The 20994-nt window shown below is 38.6% G+C and overlaps 1 protein-coding gene across 1 annotated transcript; it reads right to left on the bottom strand.

The window, feature by feature from the left end:
• Positions 1 to 7405: 7405 nt before the first annotated feature.
• LOC130466334 (mitotic-spindle organizing protein 1A) lies at positions 7406 to 9031 on the bottom strand. The gene is made up of 2 exons (XM_056835223.1): positions 8800 to 9031; positions 7406 to 7874 (listed from the first exon to the last, which is right to left on the bottom strand). Exon 2 carries the CDS (start codon positions 7825 to 7827, stop codon positions 7618 to 7620), a length of 210 nt encoding a protein of 69 aa, XP_056691201.1. The 5' UTR covers positions 7828 to 7874; positions 8800 to 9031; the 3' UTR covers positions 7406 to 7617.
• Between the last annotated feature and the right edge of the window lie 11963 nt (positions 9032 to 20994).

Below are 20994 nucleotides of genomic sequence, written 5' to 3'. Positions count from 1 at the left end.
TGCACTTATGATAAAGAGTTCTATGCCATTGTTAGAGCTTTGGATCATTGGAGTCATTATTTGCGTTCTAGCCACTTTGTTTTGCATTCTGATCATGAATCTTTGAAGTATATTAAAGGGCAACAAAAATTGAGCCCAAGGCATGCTAAACGGGTTGAGTTCTTGCAATCCTTTCATTTTTCTTCGAAATACAAAGATGGTAAAAGCAATGTGGTGGCTGATGCATTATCACGAAGGTACACTTTGCTTGCTACACTTGATGTTCGTTTGTTGGGGTTTGAGACCTTAAAAGATTATTATCATGATGATGGTGATTTTGGAGTTGCATTCGAGAAATGTGTAGTTGGTGCTTATGGGGAGTACATGTTGCAAGATGGGTTTCTTTTCAAAGGTAATCGCCTTTGTATTCCTAAGCATTCAATTCGTGAGTTACTAGTGCGTGAGGCTCATGGTGGAGGATTGGCTGGTCACTTTGGCATAGCCAAGACCTTGGAAATCTTGAGAGAACATTTCTTTTGACCTAAAATGTTAGGTGATGTAACGAACATTGTGAATAAATGTGTGACTTGTCATATGGCCAAGAGTTCTTTCAAACCCGGTTTATACTCACCTTTGCCGGTTCCAGTTCGCCCTTGGGAAGATGTATCCATGGATTTTATAGTGGCTTTGCCTCGTACTCAAAGAGGTAAGGATGCTATTATGGTCGTGGTGGATAGATTTCCAAAAATGGCTCACTTCGTTGCTTGTCACAAAACGGATGATGCTTGTAATGTGGCTGATTTGTATTATAAGGAGATTGTTCGTTTGCATGGAATTCCAAAGACTATTGTTTCTGATCGAGATTCCAAGTTCTTGAGTTACTTTTGGAATACATTGTGGAGAAAGGTGGGAACCAAGTTGTTGTTTAGCACTTCACATCACCCTCAAACTGATGGGCAAACAGAGGTGACAAATCGAAACTTGGGAACGCTATTGAGAGGGTTGTTAAGTAAAACTCAAAAGGATTGGGATGTCAAGTTAAAGTCTATGTTGAAACTGCACCAACAAGTTTGTGAGCGAATTGAAGCTATTAATGCCTCTTATAAACAGAAATCAAATAAGAATCGCAAACCGAGGTTGTTTGAAGAAGGTGATTTGGTTTGGGTTCATTTAAGGAAAGAGCGTTTTTCAAGCAAACGCAAGAACAAGCTTATGCCTAGGGCTGAAGGTCCTTACAAGGTGGTTGCACGTGTGAATGATAATGCTTACAAGATTGAGCTTCCGGGAGACTATGGTGTCCATGCTAATTTCAATGTAGGTGATCTTTCACCTTATCTTGATGATGATGGCCTTGCTGAATTGAGGTCAATTCCTTTTAAAGGGGGAGGGGATGATACGGTTATGGATGAAAGTGATAGTCTTATGCTAGCAATTGGAACCAAAACTGATTTGGGTTCAATGGCTCATTTTGTGTGCATGGTGACTTGGATTGAGTGAGCTCGTTATATGGTCCTTATTATCAAGGTGGTACGTTAATCAAACTGGTCCGTTTAATCACATTGGTCCGCTTGTTTAAACAGATTGTACGCACTTATTATTTTTAATTGCTTTGGTTAAAGTCGGTTTAATAAAGGGATATTTTTTTAAATCCCCAATTTAAATTCAGTCATTACTTAGCTTTGATTATTGCTGTTTGTAAGGAGAGTTTTAAGCCTTGTAACCTCCAATTTAGTGACTGAATTAGGAGGCTTTAGAGCTTGTAAATACCAGTTTTAAAGGCTCTTAAATGGCTCTTAATTAGTCGTTTATAGCTCTTGTAGCTATTGGTTTTTGGCTATTTATAGTCAGCTTCTTGATTGGAATAAACAACCAACTGGATGATTAAAACACTTGTTTGTTACATTTCGAATTATAGTTTATAATTCAGCTTTTTTTCTTTGTTTTGGACGCGTTTCCTATTCAAAGAACTGATTGTGAGTCAATAGGTCTTGTCTTGCATTCACGATCAACGAGTTAAAGGTCTAGCTTGTTAATCAACTATCCTTGTTTATACAACGAGTTTTTAAACTCGTATCAATCTGAGCTATGAATTTGATGACCATCTGAAAGAACGTGGAATTCTATCAGAATTGACTCCTCCTGGAACACCACAATGGAACGGTGTGTCGGAACAGAGGAACAGAACCTTGCTAGACATGGTTAGATCAATGATGGGTCAGGCCGAACTTCCAATAGAATTTTGGGGACATGCACTAAATACAGCCGCACTCACTATAAATAGAGCTCCGTCTAAAGCTGTTGAAAAGACTCCATATGAGTTATGGTTTGGAAAGCCTCCAAAAGTGTCTTTTCTTAAGATTTGGGGATGTGAAGTATACGTCAAACGATTAATTTCAGACAAACTTCATCCAAAATCTGACAAATGCATCCTTGTGGGCTATCCAAAGGAAACAAAGGGGTATTACTTATACAATACATCTGAGAACAAGGTGTTTGTTGCTCGAGATGGTATCTTTTTGGAAAAGAATCACATTTCCAAAATGACAAGTGGGAGAAAAGTAGACCTCGAAGAAATTCGAGTCGAACAACAAACTCTAGAGAATGCTCAAGATGACATTCAGGATGAAACTTAGAGATCTTTAGAAGTTTCTGGTGAGAATCATGGACAATCTAGAGATGTAACCCCGCGTAGATCGCAGAGATATAGATCTCAACCGAAAAGGTACTTAGGTATTTTGACGAACGAGAGCTATGATGTTCTATTACTTGAAAGTGATGAACCTGCGACTTACAAGCAAGCTATGACGAGCCCTAGCTCCAAGCAATGGCAAGAAGCCATGCAATCTGAATTAGACTCCATGTCTGAAAACCAAGTATGGGATTTGGTCGATTTGCTAGATGGCTACCAAGCCATTGGAAGCAAATGGGTTTTCAAACTAAAAAAGGACAAGGATGGGAAACTAGAAGTTTTCAAAGCTAGATTGGTTGCAAAAGGTTACAGGCAAGTCCACGGTGTGGATTACGATGAAACCTTTTCACCAGTTGCAATGCTAAAGTCTATTCGGATAATGTTAGCAATCGCTGCATATTACGATTACGAAATATGGCAGATGGATGTCAAAACTGCTTTCTTAAACGGCGTTTTAACAGAAACTGTGTTTATGACACAGCCTGAGGGTTTTGAGGATCCAAAGAATGCTAAAAAGGTATGCAAGCTAAAGAAATAAATCTACGGATTGAAGCAAGCATCCAGGAGCTGGAATATACGTTTTGATGAAGCAGTCAGTGACTTTGGTTTCACCAAGAACGCAGACGAATCTTGTGTATACAAGAAGGTCAGTGGGAGCAAAATTGCTTTTCTAGTATTATATGCCGACGACATATTACTTATCGGAAATGACATTCCTATGTTGAACTCTGTCAAGATTTGGCTTGGGAAATGTTTTTCGATGAAGGATCTAGGAGAAGCACAATACATATTGGGCATCAAGATTTACAGAGATAGATCTAAAAAGATGATTGGACTTAGTCAAAGCACTTATATCAATAAAGTACTTGATAGGTTCAAGATGGCAGACTCCAAGCGAGGCTACCTACCCATGTCTCATGGAATAACTTTAAGCAAGACTCAGTGCCCAAAAACACTTGATGAGCGTAGACGAATGAATGGGATTCCATATGCATCATTGATTGGTTCGATAATGTATGCTATGATATGTACACGCCCGGATGTTGCGTACGCACTCAGTGCTACGAGCAGATACCAGTCAGACCTAGGAGAGGCACATTGGACTGCTGCCAAGAATATTCTGAAGCACCTGAAAAGGCACAAAGATGACTTCCTGGTCTATGGTGGAGATGATGAATTAATTGTTAAAGGCTATACGGACGTAAGTATCCAAACCGACAAAGATGATTTCAGATCACAGTCTGGGTTTGTCTTCTGCCTCAACGGAGGTGCAGTAAGCTGGAAAAGTGCTAAGCAAAGCACCATTGCGGATTCTACAACTGAAGCGGAGTACATTGCTGCACATGAAGCAGCAAAGGAAGCTATATGGCTAAGGAAGTTCATAGGTGAACTTGGTGTAGTCCCCTCCATTAAAGGACCAATAGCCCTGTATTGTAATAATAACGGAGCTATTGCACAGGCAAAGGAGCCTAGACACCACCAAAGAGTCAAGCATGTACTTCGTAGATTTCACCTTCTACGAGAGTTCGTTGAAAGAAAAGAAGTCGAGATAAGAAAGATTGTAACTAATGACAACATATCAGACCCATTGACTAAACCTCTGCCGCAGGCGAAGCACAACTCGCACACTGCAGCTATGGGAATCAAGCATATTGGAGAATGGCTTTGATGTCCTTGTTTGATGTTTTAAAGTTTTAGAGTTTAATACTTTGTAAAACATTATTGGTTAATCATTCACAATAAATGAATAGAATTCATTTTCCATTTAATTTGTGGTTTATTAAATGATGAGTCCCTTCAATTTGACGAAATATTCAAGATAGACTGTCAGGACCAGTCCTGTGACTAAGAAATGTCTATCAAGTGAACTTGAATGTCAAAAGTTGAAAATGGTCCCTGGTCGGAGTTTTCTATAAAATTGGACGCATAGAAAACGTTAGACGACTAGAATGCAAGATGACTAGTAGTTCTGTTTCTTGAACTATGTGGACATGGCAATGTCATAATCATTTGCATAGATACTTACTTTGGGAAGACTAGTATCGGACATACCTATGAAACTTTACTGTAAGAGATGAAAATCTGTCATAAGTAAATTTCATTAAAGTTATTAGACACTAAATCCTCAATACCTGAGTGATTTGAGATTACTTGTTTGAGAACTGGTTACTTTGACGTTGACCAACCGTCGCACCGTAAAAGGAGGCTATAAAGGCAACGCTCAGGTAATCACCTATCAAACGAAGTCTAATCTCAAGATCGCAAGATTGGGATTGTCCTCCCATAAATCGGGATGAGATGCTTAAAAGTTGTACAAGGCCACTCGGAGAGCTAGAAACTGTAAAATGCATGGCCGTGCTCGGATGAATCATAGGCTATGATTATCTGTTTATTTGATCATTTGAACTCTGAAACCGAGAAACACCTCTGGACATAATAAAGATGACTACTCTTACCTTATGTTCAAGAGCAAGCATCGAGTGACAAAGGAATTAGGTAATGCACACTTGTCCCTAAGGACAAGTGGGAGACTGAAGGAAATAGTGCCCTTGGTCCAAGTATGCATATAATATTAAGTCTAATAAATGCGGTTCAGTATTAATTAACAAGTTAATAATTCAGTGAGATCAAGTGAGTTGAATGCCTAGCTAGAGGCCGCTTCAGTTCAAGTGGAATTAATTATATTAATCCATAGCTTACTCTTGACTGAACCCGTAGGGTCACACAAATAGTACGTAAACGGATCAAGTATTTAAAGGAATTAAATACTCCATCTATGGATATTCGGAATCGACGGATCTTGGTTTCAGTGGGAGCTGAGATCGTCACAAGCAAGAAATGAATACTCCGGAAACAATGATATTGCCGGAAAAGGAAATATGGATCGTATCGGAAATATAAATATTATCCAAGTCGTAGATGTTGCCGGAAACGGAAACATGGTACGTATCGGAAAATATTATCGGAACTGGAAATATTGCCGGAATCGGAAATATTGCCGGAAACGGAAATATTGTCAGAATCGGAAATATTATCGGAATCGGAAAATAATTCCGGAAATGGAAATATTAAATATTTGTTCGAAACGGAAATTAATTCTAGAATCGGAAATATTAAATATTGTTCGTATCGGAAATGAATTCCGGAACCGGGAATTTAATCGGAAGCGCATCGTACGAATTAGCATCGGACGAGGCTTGCTAGACGAAGGCCCAGCACGAAGCCAGGCCCACGCCCAGCAAGCCGAGCGCCCAACACGAAGGCCACAAGCCTCGCCAGGCCCAGCAAGGCTGCCGGCGCGCGCGATGAGCGTGCTCGTGGGCTGCGAGGCAGCGCTCATGCGTGTGGGCCGCAAGGCCTGCGCGGTGCGTGCTTCCCTCGTGGTCGTGCGACGCTCGTGTTCGTAACGAATCCTAATCCTATCGGAATTCGTGCATTGATTAAAATCCTAATCCTAAAAGATTAAATTTATTATTTAGAGTTCTAATAGGATTCTAATTAATAAATCCATATCCTAGTAGGATTATAATTCGTTTCCATAAACTCTATAAATAGGTGCCTAGGGTCACATATTTACATTGAGATTTGAAGTATTCAAAAGGTAAGATTTTCAAGCAAAAATCAGCCAAACACTTGCAACCCAAATAGCCGAAATTCCTAATAACCTTAAGGGCGATTCTAGTTGGTCAAGCTTAAGGCGGATCCGGACGTGCTGTGGACTATCTACGGAGGGACGACACTTGGAGTCCTAAAGACTTGTTCGGTTTGGGCGCAGCTAGGGAGGGCACGCTACAAAGTGTATCCATCTGATTTATGCTAAATGATTATGTGTAAATAATATGTTTCCTGGCTTTATGGTTTTTACGCATGATTTATGTTTATTCATATGTATCATAACCTAACATGGTTTTGTTCCCCAATTTGGATGTTAAAAATGTGGGCTACGCAATGTGGGTTTGTTTGGGAGCTTCAGTTCGTTTAGGTACTCGAAGTAATGTAGTTTCGACAGTTATTAGTTGGGCGGTTCGTTATTGTGTTAAAAAAAGAGCTATATTCCTCCCCAATCAACCGTTGGAAAACTATTGAATCTTTAGACTGAAAGCAAATCATTCTACCAGTGTTACCCTGAAATATCAGCAAGAAAATTACAAAAAGCAGCAACTTTATATGGAGGATAACACAGATTACTCCCTCCGTCCCGGAATACTTTACCTGTTTTCCTTATCTTATCGGGCCGTCCCTTAATACTTGACCTGTTTCTAAAAATGGAAATATTCTAACAATATTATATTATTTCTTACTCCACCCCTATTAACCCACCTACCCCCTACTCCATACAAAAAATAATTAAAAATTCAACCCTACTCTCCCCCAACCCCACCTCTTAACACATTTCCCACTAACTACATTAAAATAACAAAAGATCTTGCGCGCACAAGGTGTACAATAATTTATTGTACACCAAGATAACTTTTATACAGTTTTTTGTAACTTTAACCTATTTTTCTGTAACTTTTATATTATAAAAATAAAAAGTTGATAGATAAATATTTTAAAGGGTTAAATGATTAATTTATACATTATTAGTGATTTTGAAGAAATAATTTTGATTCAAATGAAAAAATTTATCATTAAAAAATAGATAACTTTTACATATATAAATGTAACTTTTAAGCATTTTGAGTCAACTTTTATTCCGGTGTACAATATTTATTGTACAACCATTGTAAATAAGAATTTGTGTTAAAACAATACCCCACAATCAACTACTACCTATTAAATTAAATAAGTCAATTCAAGTACATTAAACTCTGTGCCGGTCAAACCGGGCCGAGTATTCCGGGACGGAGGGAGTACTTGCTAATTTAGGAATACATTGAAAATTGTACATCCGCTGCATTTTCCAGAATATAAATTTTTATACAAAAAAGAAACAAGAAAGTGAAGGTTCAGGAATCAGGTGGAATGGTTGAAGGAAGTGAGGGGTCTGTTCTAAGCTCCTTGACAACAGCGGCAAGCGCTTCAGGGTTTAAGCCAAGATCACATAATGCGATTAGGACAGAGAGAGTGTGGCGATCTACTCCTGTATCAAGTATGTTTGACATTTGAAATGCCAATTCTAAAGAGTCTCGCGCAGTGCGTGCAGCTTCTGAATCCATTTATGCAATTTTCACCAAGTTAAAGATTCACCTTCCTTTGTTGAGTACTGTAATGAGTTCATTGTAGAAAGAGGAAAGTATCATTAGAAACACCCATCTAAAATTGAAAATAAATCTCGAAATGGTATTTCAATCTTGTATGTTTCAACTTTCAAGCGAATAAATATTAACATCAAGCTCATGCTCGGTTCCAACTTCACAGTTCATCAATTTACGGCGAGATCAATACATTATCAAAAGGCAGAAATTAAAATTGCAGAAACTTATTATTCAAATAAATAATAAATACAGACAATCAGTAAAGCACATCAACGGGTTACAGTGAATTTAGTACCCAAATATGCAATGTAATTGAGGGAAATTGGCATCCACATCGCTCGAATTCTCAAAACTTTATCTGTAAGTGTTGATTTTCAGGGACTTGCATCATTTTAGGGTCGATTTGAAAACTCCAAAAGACATAGTTTAGGCACAGGTTATTATTCAAATTGTAATACAATTATTACATAATTGTTCAAATTCTATATTATAGGCAAATCAGAAGACAACAATTGCAACAATAATTTAACAGGGACTGTAAAACAGCAATTGTTGATTAATGAAAATACAAAGTTGATCATTTTAGTTTAAATTTCACGAAATTTGACTTCTTTTATCAAATAAAAGTTGGCATTCATATGAATACATGATTGAATTAGCTGAACAGTTGAAGCAGTAAAAATTGTGGATGAATACTAATTAGGGTTTTAATCCAATCTTCATTCTCTCAATTAAAGCACAAATTACAAAAATTACGAAGGGTACAAGATCAAATAGATCAGCAACTCGATCTGGGATTCACACGTTTTGGTCCTAACCCAAAAAAATAAAAACAAAATTGTAGTTCTAAATTTCCAAATTAAAAGTTTCGAGGGAAAGAAGAAGATGGAAATAAGCATGAAATTGGGAATATTAAGGGTTGTTGAAACATACCTTAGTAAATGGAATCGTAGCGGCAGATTACTGCATTGGGAAAGAAATCAACAAGGATGGTGATGCTCAGAGTGAAGGCCGATGGAGGAGATAGATAGGGGAAGCGGAAGCGGAAAACCAGTACTAAATCTACTGATATACCTGTGGCTCAATTTGGCAATTAGAGATTCAAAAGGTCTTGCGCGCACAAGGTGCACAATAAATTTATTGTACACCGAGATAACTTTTACCCCTTTTCTCGTAACTTTAACCTAGTTTTGATTAACTTTTATATTAGTAAAAAAAAGTTGATAGAAATGATTAAATGATTAATTTTATACATTATAAGTGATTTTGAAGAAATAAGTTTTACTAAAATGAAAAAATTAATCACTTAAAAATAGACAACTTTTACATATATATGCTTAACTTTTAAGCATTTTGAGTTAACTTTTACTTCGGTGTACAATATTTATTGTACACCCATTGTAAATAAGAATTTGTGTTAGCGATTAGCCTTTAGCTTTTTACCATTTGTATTATCACTTTAGGTGATTATCTTTTGTTTAGCAGATTTGACTAGCGGTTTGTATAAATGTATTTGAACTCTGTATTTTTTTACACTAATTCTTTACAGACCAGGTCCACATTAAGACTTTATTCTATTCGACTTATCAGATATTTTCACACACAAATAAGTATATTTCAGATAAAATAAGTTTTTTTTTTCCAGATATAATAAGAGCAAGATCAAGGGGGTTTTGTCTTAAGATTTTTTTCATTTGCCATGTCAGCATTTCATTAATATTAAATAATTAAATTATTGTTAAGACTCCTTAAGATTCAATCAAATTTAGTTTATCACCCATTAAATCATTTAAGACTTGTAAATTTATGTAAAGTATCATTTTATTATTTAATTTAACTCACATACCAAGTCTTAAGTTGAGTCTTAATTTTTCAAGACTCACTTTAAGACTTTGATAAGACTTGTCTACTTCAATGCTACAATTTCTATATGTCTGATCTTAAGACTGATGAATCATATGCCATGTCAGCACAATTCATGTCTTAAGACTTGGGGCTGATCATGCTCTAAGTTCGATAAGTTATGATAAGTTATGATAGTTAAATTAAGTTCAGATAAGTTATGATCGTTCAATTAAGTTCAGATAAGTTAAGTTCAGGAAAAATAAGTCTAATATAACAAAACTTATTGTGGACCATGCCTAAAAAAGTCAACAACTTGATTCTAATTTATTTTGACATGGTAGGGTGGCAAGGTTGACAAGAGTTTAGACAATATTAGGACAAATTAGGCATTTTACATTCAATTTCCCAAACATCTATTTGCAAAAAGCTCATATGTTGAACTTTTTTAAAATTAGCAGAGAATATTGTGGCAAGGGGGTATCAACACGTTATCATTTGTAACAGAAATTCCTTTAATCTATTTTAATTTACTTTAAAAAAAAAAAATTAAGTATGTTTCTTTAAGGTTAAATAATCATATGGTGTCAAGGTTAATAAAAAATTATTTCGCAAATAATATTAGATACTCAAGCGGCATTTTTTTTTTCTATCTTTGTGGTGGATCGTCATTATGTGCTACAGAAGATGTAAACAACTGATATTATTAACACGCCAATAAAAATATATATATTAGGAGCTACATATCCCATTTGGATACTGTTTCTGCGAAGAAAATGTTAAGTGTGAAAATAGGGGAAGCCTCGTCAACCAGGCTGTTGTTTTCCTCCGATCGATTGCGGTTTGTCCTACAAAAAAGGGTAAACGTAAACTGGCTCGAGGTGGTTCCCGAGAAAACCCTCTCTGACGCTCAAGTCAGTTCTTGTAGAGAGAGAAAGTAGTGTGAGAGTCAGTGTGGGAATAATTGCATACCTGAGTAATGATTAGGTGAGATATATTTATAATAATGCATGATGGCATTATTAGTAAATATGGGCAAGTGCAGGGGTATGAAACCTTGGGCTTGCATGAGGCTGATATATGGGCCCCGAAATTCTGGTCTGAGCCCATTAGAGGGTTTGTGTTTGAGGATATTTGAGTAATGTACCCTGGGAGGGGTATTTTGGTAATTTCTGTAAAAGTGGGTCCCGCAAGAGGTCCCAAACATTAGCCCCACGCCAAATATATAAGACGGGTCGTCTCAAGACTTGTGTGTTTGGCGGAATAATTTCGGCTTTTGATGTATGACATAGTATTTTGATCGAACATGGCTGATTGTTGGAGGAAGGCCAAGCTCTTTTGGTAAGCGGATAATCTTGGATGTGTGAGCCTTGCTCGCTTGTGCGAGAGTTTTGTAATATGGTGGACATGGGTTGGCGGCCCATGTGAGAGAGTTTGTATGTGTAGGGGCGGCTGGTGGGTGATGCATGCACAAAGAACAAAAAAATCACATTGTAACTTTGGATTTGATAATCCAAGGTGGCATATATAGGAGTTGATAATTTGGGCGTACATTCTCATGTAATTTCCTTAAAGAATGGAAATCCAAGGCGGCAACTAAATTTTGGCTTTTGATTTCAATAATTAATGCATTTCTCTCACTGCATTTGTGAGTTGGGCGAATGATGTCCGCAGCCATTGGCAAGCGCAAGGTGCGAGTATTAACAGCCAAGTGTTAAGGGTGTGTTTCCTTGTTGTTCGCTAGGCCCGAGTTGGGGCTTGGTTTGATTTGCGCGCGTATCAAAAGCCAATGCTCAAGTTGGACGACGATACACGGGTTTTGGGGTAAGTATGTGGGATGGGCTGCCACTATATTTCTTGTAGGTTTGGGCGGCTGGTACATGGGTTGGCGTGGCTGATGATATACTCCGTAATCTATATGGTTGACAAAATGGATTAAAAATATTCTAAGTACTTATACTTTTGTGGTTTTATAAGGCTATGGCTGTTGGTTTTGCCTCAACAAATGGTGGGGTGTATGAAATATGGGAGGTTATTCCTGGCATTTGTAATGCGAGCTCAAGGATCAAGGTAGCTCCATATTGTTGGAGTGGAAATCTTAGTGGCGTTTGGTTGTATTAACACAACCACCACTTTATTCCTTTAATATTTCATTTGCATTATCCATGTTGGCTAGTATTAATACCAAGGACCCAAGGTAATATTGGTGTAACTTTTCCTTCTTGAGTGGGAATCCAAGGTGTCCATCATAATCATTTTGTCTCTCCCAACAGTTGGGCGGTTGGTTTGATCTGCGTTCCAAGTTGGGCGGTTAATGCTTCTTGGCGGATGATGTATACTTTTGGCGGATGCGCACACGCTAAGTGATGGGCGGTTGATGTAGTTTGTTTGCAAGTGTTGGGCAGGCGTGTGATAATGCGCGAGCATGGCCAACCCAATTTTGGGCGGATGCTTTCCGTAAGGTATGTGGTGGACGCTCATGGGTTGTCAATGCGTGCATGAGGTGTCGAGAGCTGGGCACCGAGAGTTAGTCACGCACGATAGGCGGACAATGCTCGCCCTCAAGGCTTGTGAGGCGGGTGATACTTTCGCGAGTGGATGATACAGTTACCTTGTGTATGTTTGTTGGGTGTTGGGCAAGCGGTGAAGCGCCATGCTTGAAAAGCTTAGATTATTTTTCCAAGTATGAGGGTTGGCTTCTACTCTTCAAATGGACTAATGAGCCTCATTCTTGGGCGAACGATGAAGCGCCATGCTCGAATAGACTTAGATTATTTTGCTAAGTATGAAGATGGGCTTCTATTTTCCAAAGGGACTAATGAGCCCCATGCTTGGGTGAACGATGAAGCGCCATGCTTGAAAAGGACTTAGATTATTTTGCTAAGTATGGGAATGGGTTGTTGTTCTCCAAAGGGACTGATGAGCCCCATGCTTGGGCGAACGATGATGCACCATTCTTGAAAATGACTTAGATTATTTTGCTAAGGATGAGAATGGGTGTAGACACCTACTTTTGTCCCCATTCCCGAAAGGGAAAGGTTCGATGATGAAAGCATAAATCTCCACTTGACAACGCATCTCCTATAAAATAAACGAATCTCAATTCCCCTTTTCATTTCACCCAAAACCTGCTATTTATGGAAACCTGCTAAAAATAGTAACTGCCGTAAAAGGTAGCTTCTAAAAGTGGCAAATCATAAAAGATAGAAACCTGTTAGAATTAGGTGTTGCACTCCAACATAAATCCTAAATGAGATAGAAAACTGCAAGAATCCTATTCCTAATAAGATTCGGAAATAAGAGTTACGTATTAATTAAAATCCTAAGGAGCCTAGAGTTCGTAACGGGCCCAGACGCATTCCGTCATAAAATTGATACGCGCTAAAAGACTCGAATTAATCTCAAACTCTACGGATTTCAGGAATCCGAATCTGACTAAAGAAAACAGCCCAGACCCTATTTTCAACGCCTGGCTCTGGGCGCTGGAAATACCTGGGTACGTGTTTTTTTTCCTAATTCTTTGTGGATTAGAACTCTGCAATTCTATCTTTCCACGAACTCTTCCCTATAAATAGACCCCTAAATTCGACGTGAAAAGAACACACAACAACACACAATTATATTCTGAGTATTGACTCCAACCCTTAGCCTAAGCCTCTCGCTGCGAAACTGTTTACGCGTTCTGTCGCAATCGATCCATAAATCGAACAGAACATATCCTGTCCCATAATTGAGATTCGTTAAATAAAAAGGAGAAATAGCAAAGTCAAAGTGGTTAGTTTTCTGAGAACCGTGACGCACCTCTCAAGGGTGCGTCGTAATGTGTCCCTTTTCGATGATTTAACTGCTTTCCTCGCCCTTTTTATGAACTGTTAAACTAACTAAATCTGATTGTTCTATCACGCCTAACAAATATGATATTTTTGGGAAATCGGATTATCATGCTAGGTCCCTTAATGCTATTTAAATCAGATAATCACGATCGACTTAGTATTATATGTTGCATATTGCTGAAATCAACTCAGATTAGTTTAATAGTTAACGCATGTCCCTTCAATTATTTATGCTGAGCTAGTAAGGATTGAAGGAAATAATGCCCTTGGTCCAAGTATGCATTCTATGTTAAGTCTAATAAATGCGGTTCAGTATTAATTAACAAGTTAATAATTCAGTGAGATCAAGTGAGCTGAATGCCTAGCTAGAGGCCGCTTCAGTTCAAGTGGAATTAATGATATTAATCCACAGCTTACTCTTGACTGAACCCGTAGGGTCACACAAATAGTACGTAAACGGATCAAGTATTTAATGACATTAAATACTCCATCTATGAATATTCGGAACCGACGGATCTTGGTTTCAGTGGGAGCTAAGATCGTCACAGGCAAGAAATGAATACTCCGGAAACGATGATATTGCCGGAAACGGAAATATGGATCGTATCGGAAATATGAATATTATCCAAGTCGTAGATGTTGCCGGAAACGGAAACATGGTACGTATCGGAAAATATTATTGGAAATGGAAATATTACCAGAATCGGAAATATTGCCGGAAACGGAAATATTGTCAGAATCGGAAATATTGCCGGAATCGGAAAATAATTCCGGAAACGGAAATATTAAATATTTGTTCGAAACGGAAATTAATTCCGGAATCGGAAATATTAAATATTGTTCGTATCGGAAATAGATTCCGGAAATGGAAATTTAATCGGAAGCGTATCGTACGAATTAGCATCGGACGAGGCCTGCCGGACGAAGGCCCAGCACGAAGCCAGGCCGTCGCCCAGCAAGCACGCACGTCACAAGCCCAGCGCGCGCCAAGGCCACGGATGCGTGGGCCTTGCTGCGTGGGCTGCAGCTCGCACGCATGGGCAGTCCTTGTGGCTGCCGTGTGTGTGTGAGTTTGTGCTCATGCGTGATTCCTGAATCTGCAAGAGTCAGTGTATGATTAAATGTCTATTCCTAATTGGATAAATTAATTAAATAGAATTCATGTAGGATTCTAATTCCAATTAATTCGCATCCTACTAGGATTACGATTCCTTTTCCATAACTCTATAAATAAAGGCCTAGGGGTCATAATTTATATACAAGTTTCAAAGTATTCAAAAGTGAGTTTTTGAGAGAAAATTAAAACACATCTTGCTCATAAAAGTGCCGAATTTTCTAGTACCTTAAGGGCGATTCTAGTTGGTCAATCTTAAGGCGGATCCGGACGTGCTGTGGACTATCTACGGAGGGACGACACTTGGAGTCCTAAAAGACTTGTTCTTGTTCGGTTCGGGCGCAGCTAGGGAGGGCACGCAACAAAGAGTATGCATCTAAATTATGCTATATGATTATGTGTAAATAATATGTTGTCCTGGGTTAATGGTTGTTTCCGCATGATCTATGTAATGTCATATGTATCATAACCTAACAGTGGTATCACGAGCCCCTTATTATTTTCATAATCTAAATTGCATGAACATGGTTAAATATTACAAATTTGCAAGAATTAAAAGGGGTGATTAATTTTCGTAATTGTTAATTAATTGCAAATTGCGTTTATTTAATTATACGTACGCAGTTTTTCGGCAGTTTCTTCGTTACTCATCCAAATCGAGTGATTTTTGTGTCAATTCCGCATGTAAAAGGCATTCTAAAATTTTGACAAAAATAATATTTTTCTGCCGAACCCAGAATTCTCAAATTCGAAGCCTAACTATGACTTTTCGAAGGTTTTAGTTTTTCGAATGCAAAATTTCGTAAATTTAAGATGTTAAATTAAATATTTGCGATTCTTGTTGATAAATCTTGAATTTTTGATTGACCTACTGCATATGTTTAACAAGTTTGAATGCCTAGTCTTGTTAATTATGCAAGCTAATTTGTAATTATGATTAATTTGTTGAAAATTAGAATAATTTAGAATTAATTTGATTTTCATAATTAATTGTAATTTAATTAGAAACCTATGATTAAAAACCACCATAAAAATTGTAAATTTACGATAAATTTTAAATTTTTATGACCTAGACTTGAATCCATAACAATCGGAAATCAATTGGATAATAAATTTTCGATTTTTTCGCCCTAAAATTATGAAATTAATATTATTTATTAATTTGTCATTAATTTTAAATATAAATTTTAAATGTTTATGCGATTCGTTCATAAAACTTGCACGCACGAAGCAATGGGCGCTTCGTGTTACCCTTAAGGGGTGTTGTATAATGCGGGCATGCGACGACGAGCAAGGGAGCTCGTCGCCCGTGCGGCACGAATGCAATGAGCAAGGGCGTAGTGCACGAGCACAAGGCAGCAGCCCTGCCTTGTGTCGTGTGCCACGAGCAATGAACGAATGGGCATGGGCGAAGGGCGAGCCAAGGCAGTCGCGTGTGGGCAGCAAGCGAGCTGCGCCACAACGCGCGCTGCCTCGCACAAGAGCGCGCAGCCTCGCGCGCAGCGAGCGCAAGCTCGCGTGCCACGAGCGCTGCGCCCAGCATTACTCGCGCGCACAGCGCGCGATGTCGCCCGCCCAGCGAGCGATGTCGCGCCCCAGCGAGCGATGGCTCGCGCGCACAGCGAGCGATGTCGCGCGCCCAGCGAGCGATGTCGCGCGCCCAGCGAGCGATGTCGCGCGCCCAGCGAGCGATGTCGCGCGCCCAGCGAGCGATGTCGCGCGCCCAGCGAGCGATGTCGCGCGCCCAGCGAGCGATGTCGCGCGCGCGCACTGCGAACGATAGCTCGCGTGCGATGAGCGCTGGCGCGCGCAGCGAGCACCAATGCGTGCGGAGGCTTGCGATAGGGAAGCAGCAGCTATGCGACGAGCGCATGGGCTGCGCGCACATGGCCAGCAATGGCTGTGTGCGTACGGTCCATGGGCGTGCAACGCGTAGGGTGTTTGCGTTACGATTAGATCGTTTTGAATGTTTAATTTGAAAATTTCAGTTCACGTAATTTTAATTAATTTTAAAATTAATAATTTGAATTATTTTCTTAGATTTTAATTTTGAATATTATAATTATAATAAATGTTATTTATTCTAATTATTTTACTAAAATTAAAATCATGAATTAATTTAAATACGACTGAAATTAAATTAAATTTTTGGATTCAATTATAAATTGATATGAGCTTTAAATTTTAATTAAATTTGTATGTTTCCGGTTAGACTAGAAATACATTTTTATGTTTAAAATTGGTAAAGCATATGAATTTATTGGTTTAAGTGGGAGCGCTTTTTAGTCATAAACTCTTGATTAGGTCTACAAATCCTTAAGGTTAAAACAACTTGATTAGAATTAATAAGGACTGAATAATTGGTAGATTATTGGTGCCCTTGATTAATTGCTGCAAATGTTTACGTGATGCATAATGTGTTTTACTAACCAGCTATGTGGGCCATTCATGATAATGAATGGGTGAATGGTATATATTGTATATGTACTGTTTTGCAGGTTATGAAGTGACTAGTATGGCCCAAATAGGATAGAAAATATGGTCTGCGTACCATTAATTTGAATGTAATTGGTCTAAAGTACCAAAGTTATTTTTCAATTCAAATATGGTCTGCGAACCATCAAATAGTTGTAATTAGTTATAGCTTATCCTATTTGAAGAAAATGGTGCCTCCCACGGAGATTTTCAAGACGGACTTTGAAGTCAAAGCTTCAAGATGAAGTCGGGCCATACTAGATCACAAATATCTTATGCATGTTTTAAGTTATTTATTGTTTTAAATATGTCTTAAAATGCATGAGATCAAAAGCTTGATTATGTTGCATGATTAAGGATTTTAGTTCACTTAAAATCTAACCAACATAGTAAGAGCCTTAAGTTCCAAACTTAAAAATTAAGTTAAAAGGTGCCATGCCAAAATATACACTTGCTTGGATATCCTTTACATCAATCTAGTAATAGTTTTCGCTCAGCGAGGTGTTACTTATTGGTCCTAAAGGGGCAAGGTACACAAATAATTGTGAGTACATGTTAGTTTTGGTGAAACTCAACGATATAAGTAAGGAGTCCTTTTATGTCGTGGCAAATTCGATAGGTTTACCTAATAAGTTCTTAGACGTACCTATCAACCAAGAATAGTTTCTAGACTATTAGCAAAAGGCTTTTGCTTACCTAAGATGTTCTAGGATTAAGTCGACAAACTGTGCTTAGTTCTTCAATGATTTTAGGATCTTGGAATCATTTTATTCACACCTGCCGGAACACATAATTTGAATAAAATGCTTAATAAACACTGAATTATGCATGTATGCTAGAATTTAAGTTTATTAAGAGAAACTGTGAATGGTTATTTATTTGTTTATTCTTTTCAATTGTAGTTTTTAATATGGCAAACAACAATTCATTCAACATTCGATCAATTCTCGAAAAGGAGAAGTTGAACGGGAAAAACTTCCTTGACTGGCAAAGGAACTTGCAAATAGTTCTTATGCAGGAAGAAAAGGAGTATGTCCTAGATGAGGCGATGCCCGAAGCTCCAGGCGACGGGGTCACTCAGGCAGCCCTCAATCGTTGGATTGATGCCAACAATGATGTGAAATGTCTAATGCTCGCCACCATGAGTGCGGATCTGCAGAAAACGTTCATCAACTCAGATGCTTTCACAATCATCAGTGAGTTGAAGAACATGTTCCAAGATCTGGCTCGAGTCGAAAGATTCGAGACTCATAGGCAAATTCTTGAGACCAAGCTTAAGAATGGCGAGCCCGTAAGTCCACATGTTCTCAAAATGATTGGACTCATTGAGAATATGAGTCGGCTGGATCAGCAATTTTCTCAGGAAATGGCTATAGACACCATCCTCCATTCTCTTCATAGCGGGTATGATCAGTTCAAACTGAACTACAGTATGAATAGTCTGGACAAAACGCTCACTGAGCTTCACGGTATGCTGAAGACCGCTGAAAAGACGCTCAAAAGTGATAAGCAGGATGTGCTTATGGTGCGTGGGGGCAAGTTCAAGAAATCTGGAAAGAAGAGGAATGCTAAGAAAGGTGGCAACAAGGCCAGCCCAACTAAGGAAACTGGCGCCAAATCTGCAAAGAGAAAGGTCAGTCAACCCACTTCTGAATCCGAATGCTTCTACTGCAAGAAGAAGGGGCATTGGAAGAGAGATTGCTTGAAGCTAAAGGAAGATCAGAAGAACGGAACAGTCGTTCCATCTTCAGGTATTTTCGTTATAGACTGTATACTTGCTAATTCAACTTCTTGGGTATTAGATACAGGTTGTGGCTCACACTTATGTTCCAATCCACAGGGACTAAGAAGAAGTAGAAAGTTAAGCAAGGGTGAAGTCGACCTACGAGTGGGAAATGGAGCACGGATTGCTGCATTAGCTGTAGGAACTTACTATTTGTCGTTGCCCTCCGGGCTAGTTTTGGAACTGGAAGAATGTTTCCATGTTCCAAGTCTTACTAAAAACATCATTTCAGTTTCTTGCTTAGATGCTAAGGGATTTTCCTTTATAATAAAAGACAATAGTTGTTCGTTTTATTTTAAAGAGATGTTTTATGGATCTGCTAGATTAGTCAATGGACTTTATTTATTAGATCACGACAAACAAGTATATAACATAAATACCAAAAAGGCCAAAAAGGATGATTCAGATCTCACCTATCTGTGGCATTGTCGATTAGGCCATATAAACTTGAAACGCTTAGAAAGACTTCAAAAGGAAGGAATTCTAGAACCATTTAACTTAGAGGATTATGGTAAATGCGAATCATGTTTACTTGGCAAAATGACAAAGCAACCTTTCTCTAAAGTTGGAGAAAGAGCAAATGAACTATTGGGTTTAATCCATACAGATGTATGTGGACCAATGAGTACAAATGCTAGAGGTGGTTTCAGCTACTTTATCACTTTCACTGATAACTTCAGTAGGAATGGTTATGTCTACCTAATGAAGGATAAGTCTGAATCCTTTGACAAATTCAAGGAATTTCAGAGTGAAGTAGAGAATCAATTAGGCAAGAAGATCAAGGCACTGCGGTCTGATAGAGGCGGTGAATATCTGAGCTATGAATTTGATGACCATCTAAAAGAATGTGGAATTCTATCAGAATTGACTCCTCCTGGAACACCACAATGGAACGGTGTGTCAGAACGGAGGAACAGAACCTTGCTAGACATGGTCAGGTCAATGATGGGTCAGGCCGAACTTCCATTAGAATTTTGGGGACATGCACTAAATACAGCTGCACTCACTATAAATAGAGCTCCGTCTAAAGCTGTCGAAAAGACTCCATACGAATTATGGTTTGGAAAGCCTCCAAATGTGTCTTTTCTTAAGATTTGGGGATGTGAAGTATACGTCAAACGATTAATTTCAGACAAACTTCATCCAAAATCTGACAAATGTATCCTTGTGGGCTATCCAAAGGAAACAAAGGGGTATTACTTCTACAATACATCTGAGAACAAAGTGTTTGTTGCTCGAGATGGTGTCTTTTTGGAGAAGGATCACATTTCCAAAATGACAAGTGGGAGAAAAGTAGACCTCGAAGAAATTCGAGTCGAACAACAAACTCTAGAGAATGCTCAAGATGACATTCAGGATGAAACTCAGAGATCTTTAGAAGAATCTGGTGAGAATCATGGTCAATCTAGAAATGTTACCCCGCGTAGATCGCAAAGATATAGATCTCAACCGGAAAGGTACTTAGGTATTTTGACGAACGAGAGCTATGACGTTCTATTACTTGAAAGTGATGAACCTGCGACTTACAAGCAAGCTATGACGAGCCCTAGCTCCAAGCAATGGCAAGAAGCCATGCAATCTGAATTAGACTCCATGTCTGAAAACCAAGTATGGGATTTGGTCGATTTGCCAGATGGCTACCAAGCCATTGGAAGCAAATGGGTTTTCAAACTGAAAAAGGACAAGGATGGGAAACTTGAAGTTTTCAAAGCTAGATTGGTTGCAAAAGGTTACAGGCAAGTCCACGGTGTGGATTACGATGAAACCTTTTCACCAGTTGCAATGCTAAAGTCTATTCGAATAATGTTAGCAATCGCTGCATATTACGATTACGAAATATGGCAGATGGATGTCAAAACTGCTTTCTTAAACGGCGTTTTAACAGAAACTGTGTTTATGACACAACCTGAAGGTTTTGAGGATCCAAAGAATGCTAAAAAGGTATGCAAGCTAAAGAAGTCAATCTACGGATTGAAGCAGGCATCCAGGAGCTGGAATATACGTTTTGATGAAGCAGTCAGCGACTTTGGTTTCATCAAGAACGCGGACGAATCTTGTGTATACAAGAAGGTCAGTGGGAG

The sequence above is a fragment of the Spinacia oleracea genome, chromosome 1 (assembly GCF_020520425.1).
Source record: "Spinacia oleracea cultivar Varoflay chromosome 1, BTI_SOV_V1, whole genome shotgun sequence".
Classification (NCBI taxonomy): domain Eukaryota; kingdom Viridiplantae; phylum Streptophyta; class Magnoliopsida; order Caryophyllales; family Amaranthaceae; genus Spinacia; species Spinacia oleracea.
Note: the sequence above shows the minus strand (reverse complement) of the source record. Positions and strands in the feature narration are given on the sequence as shown.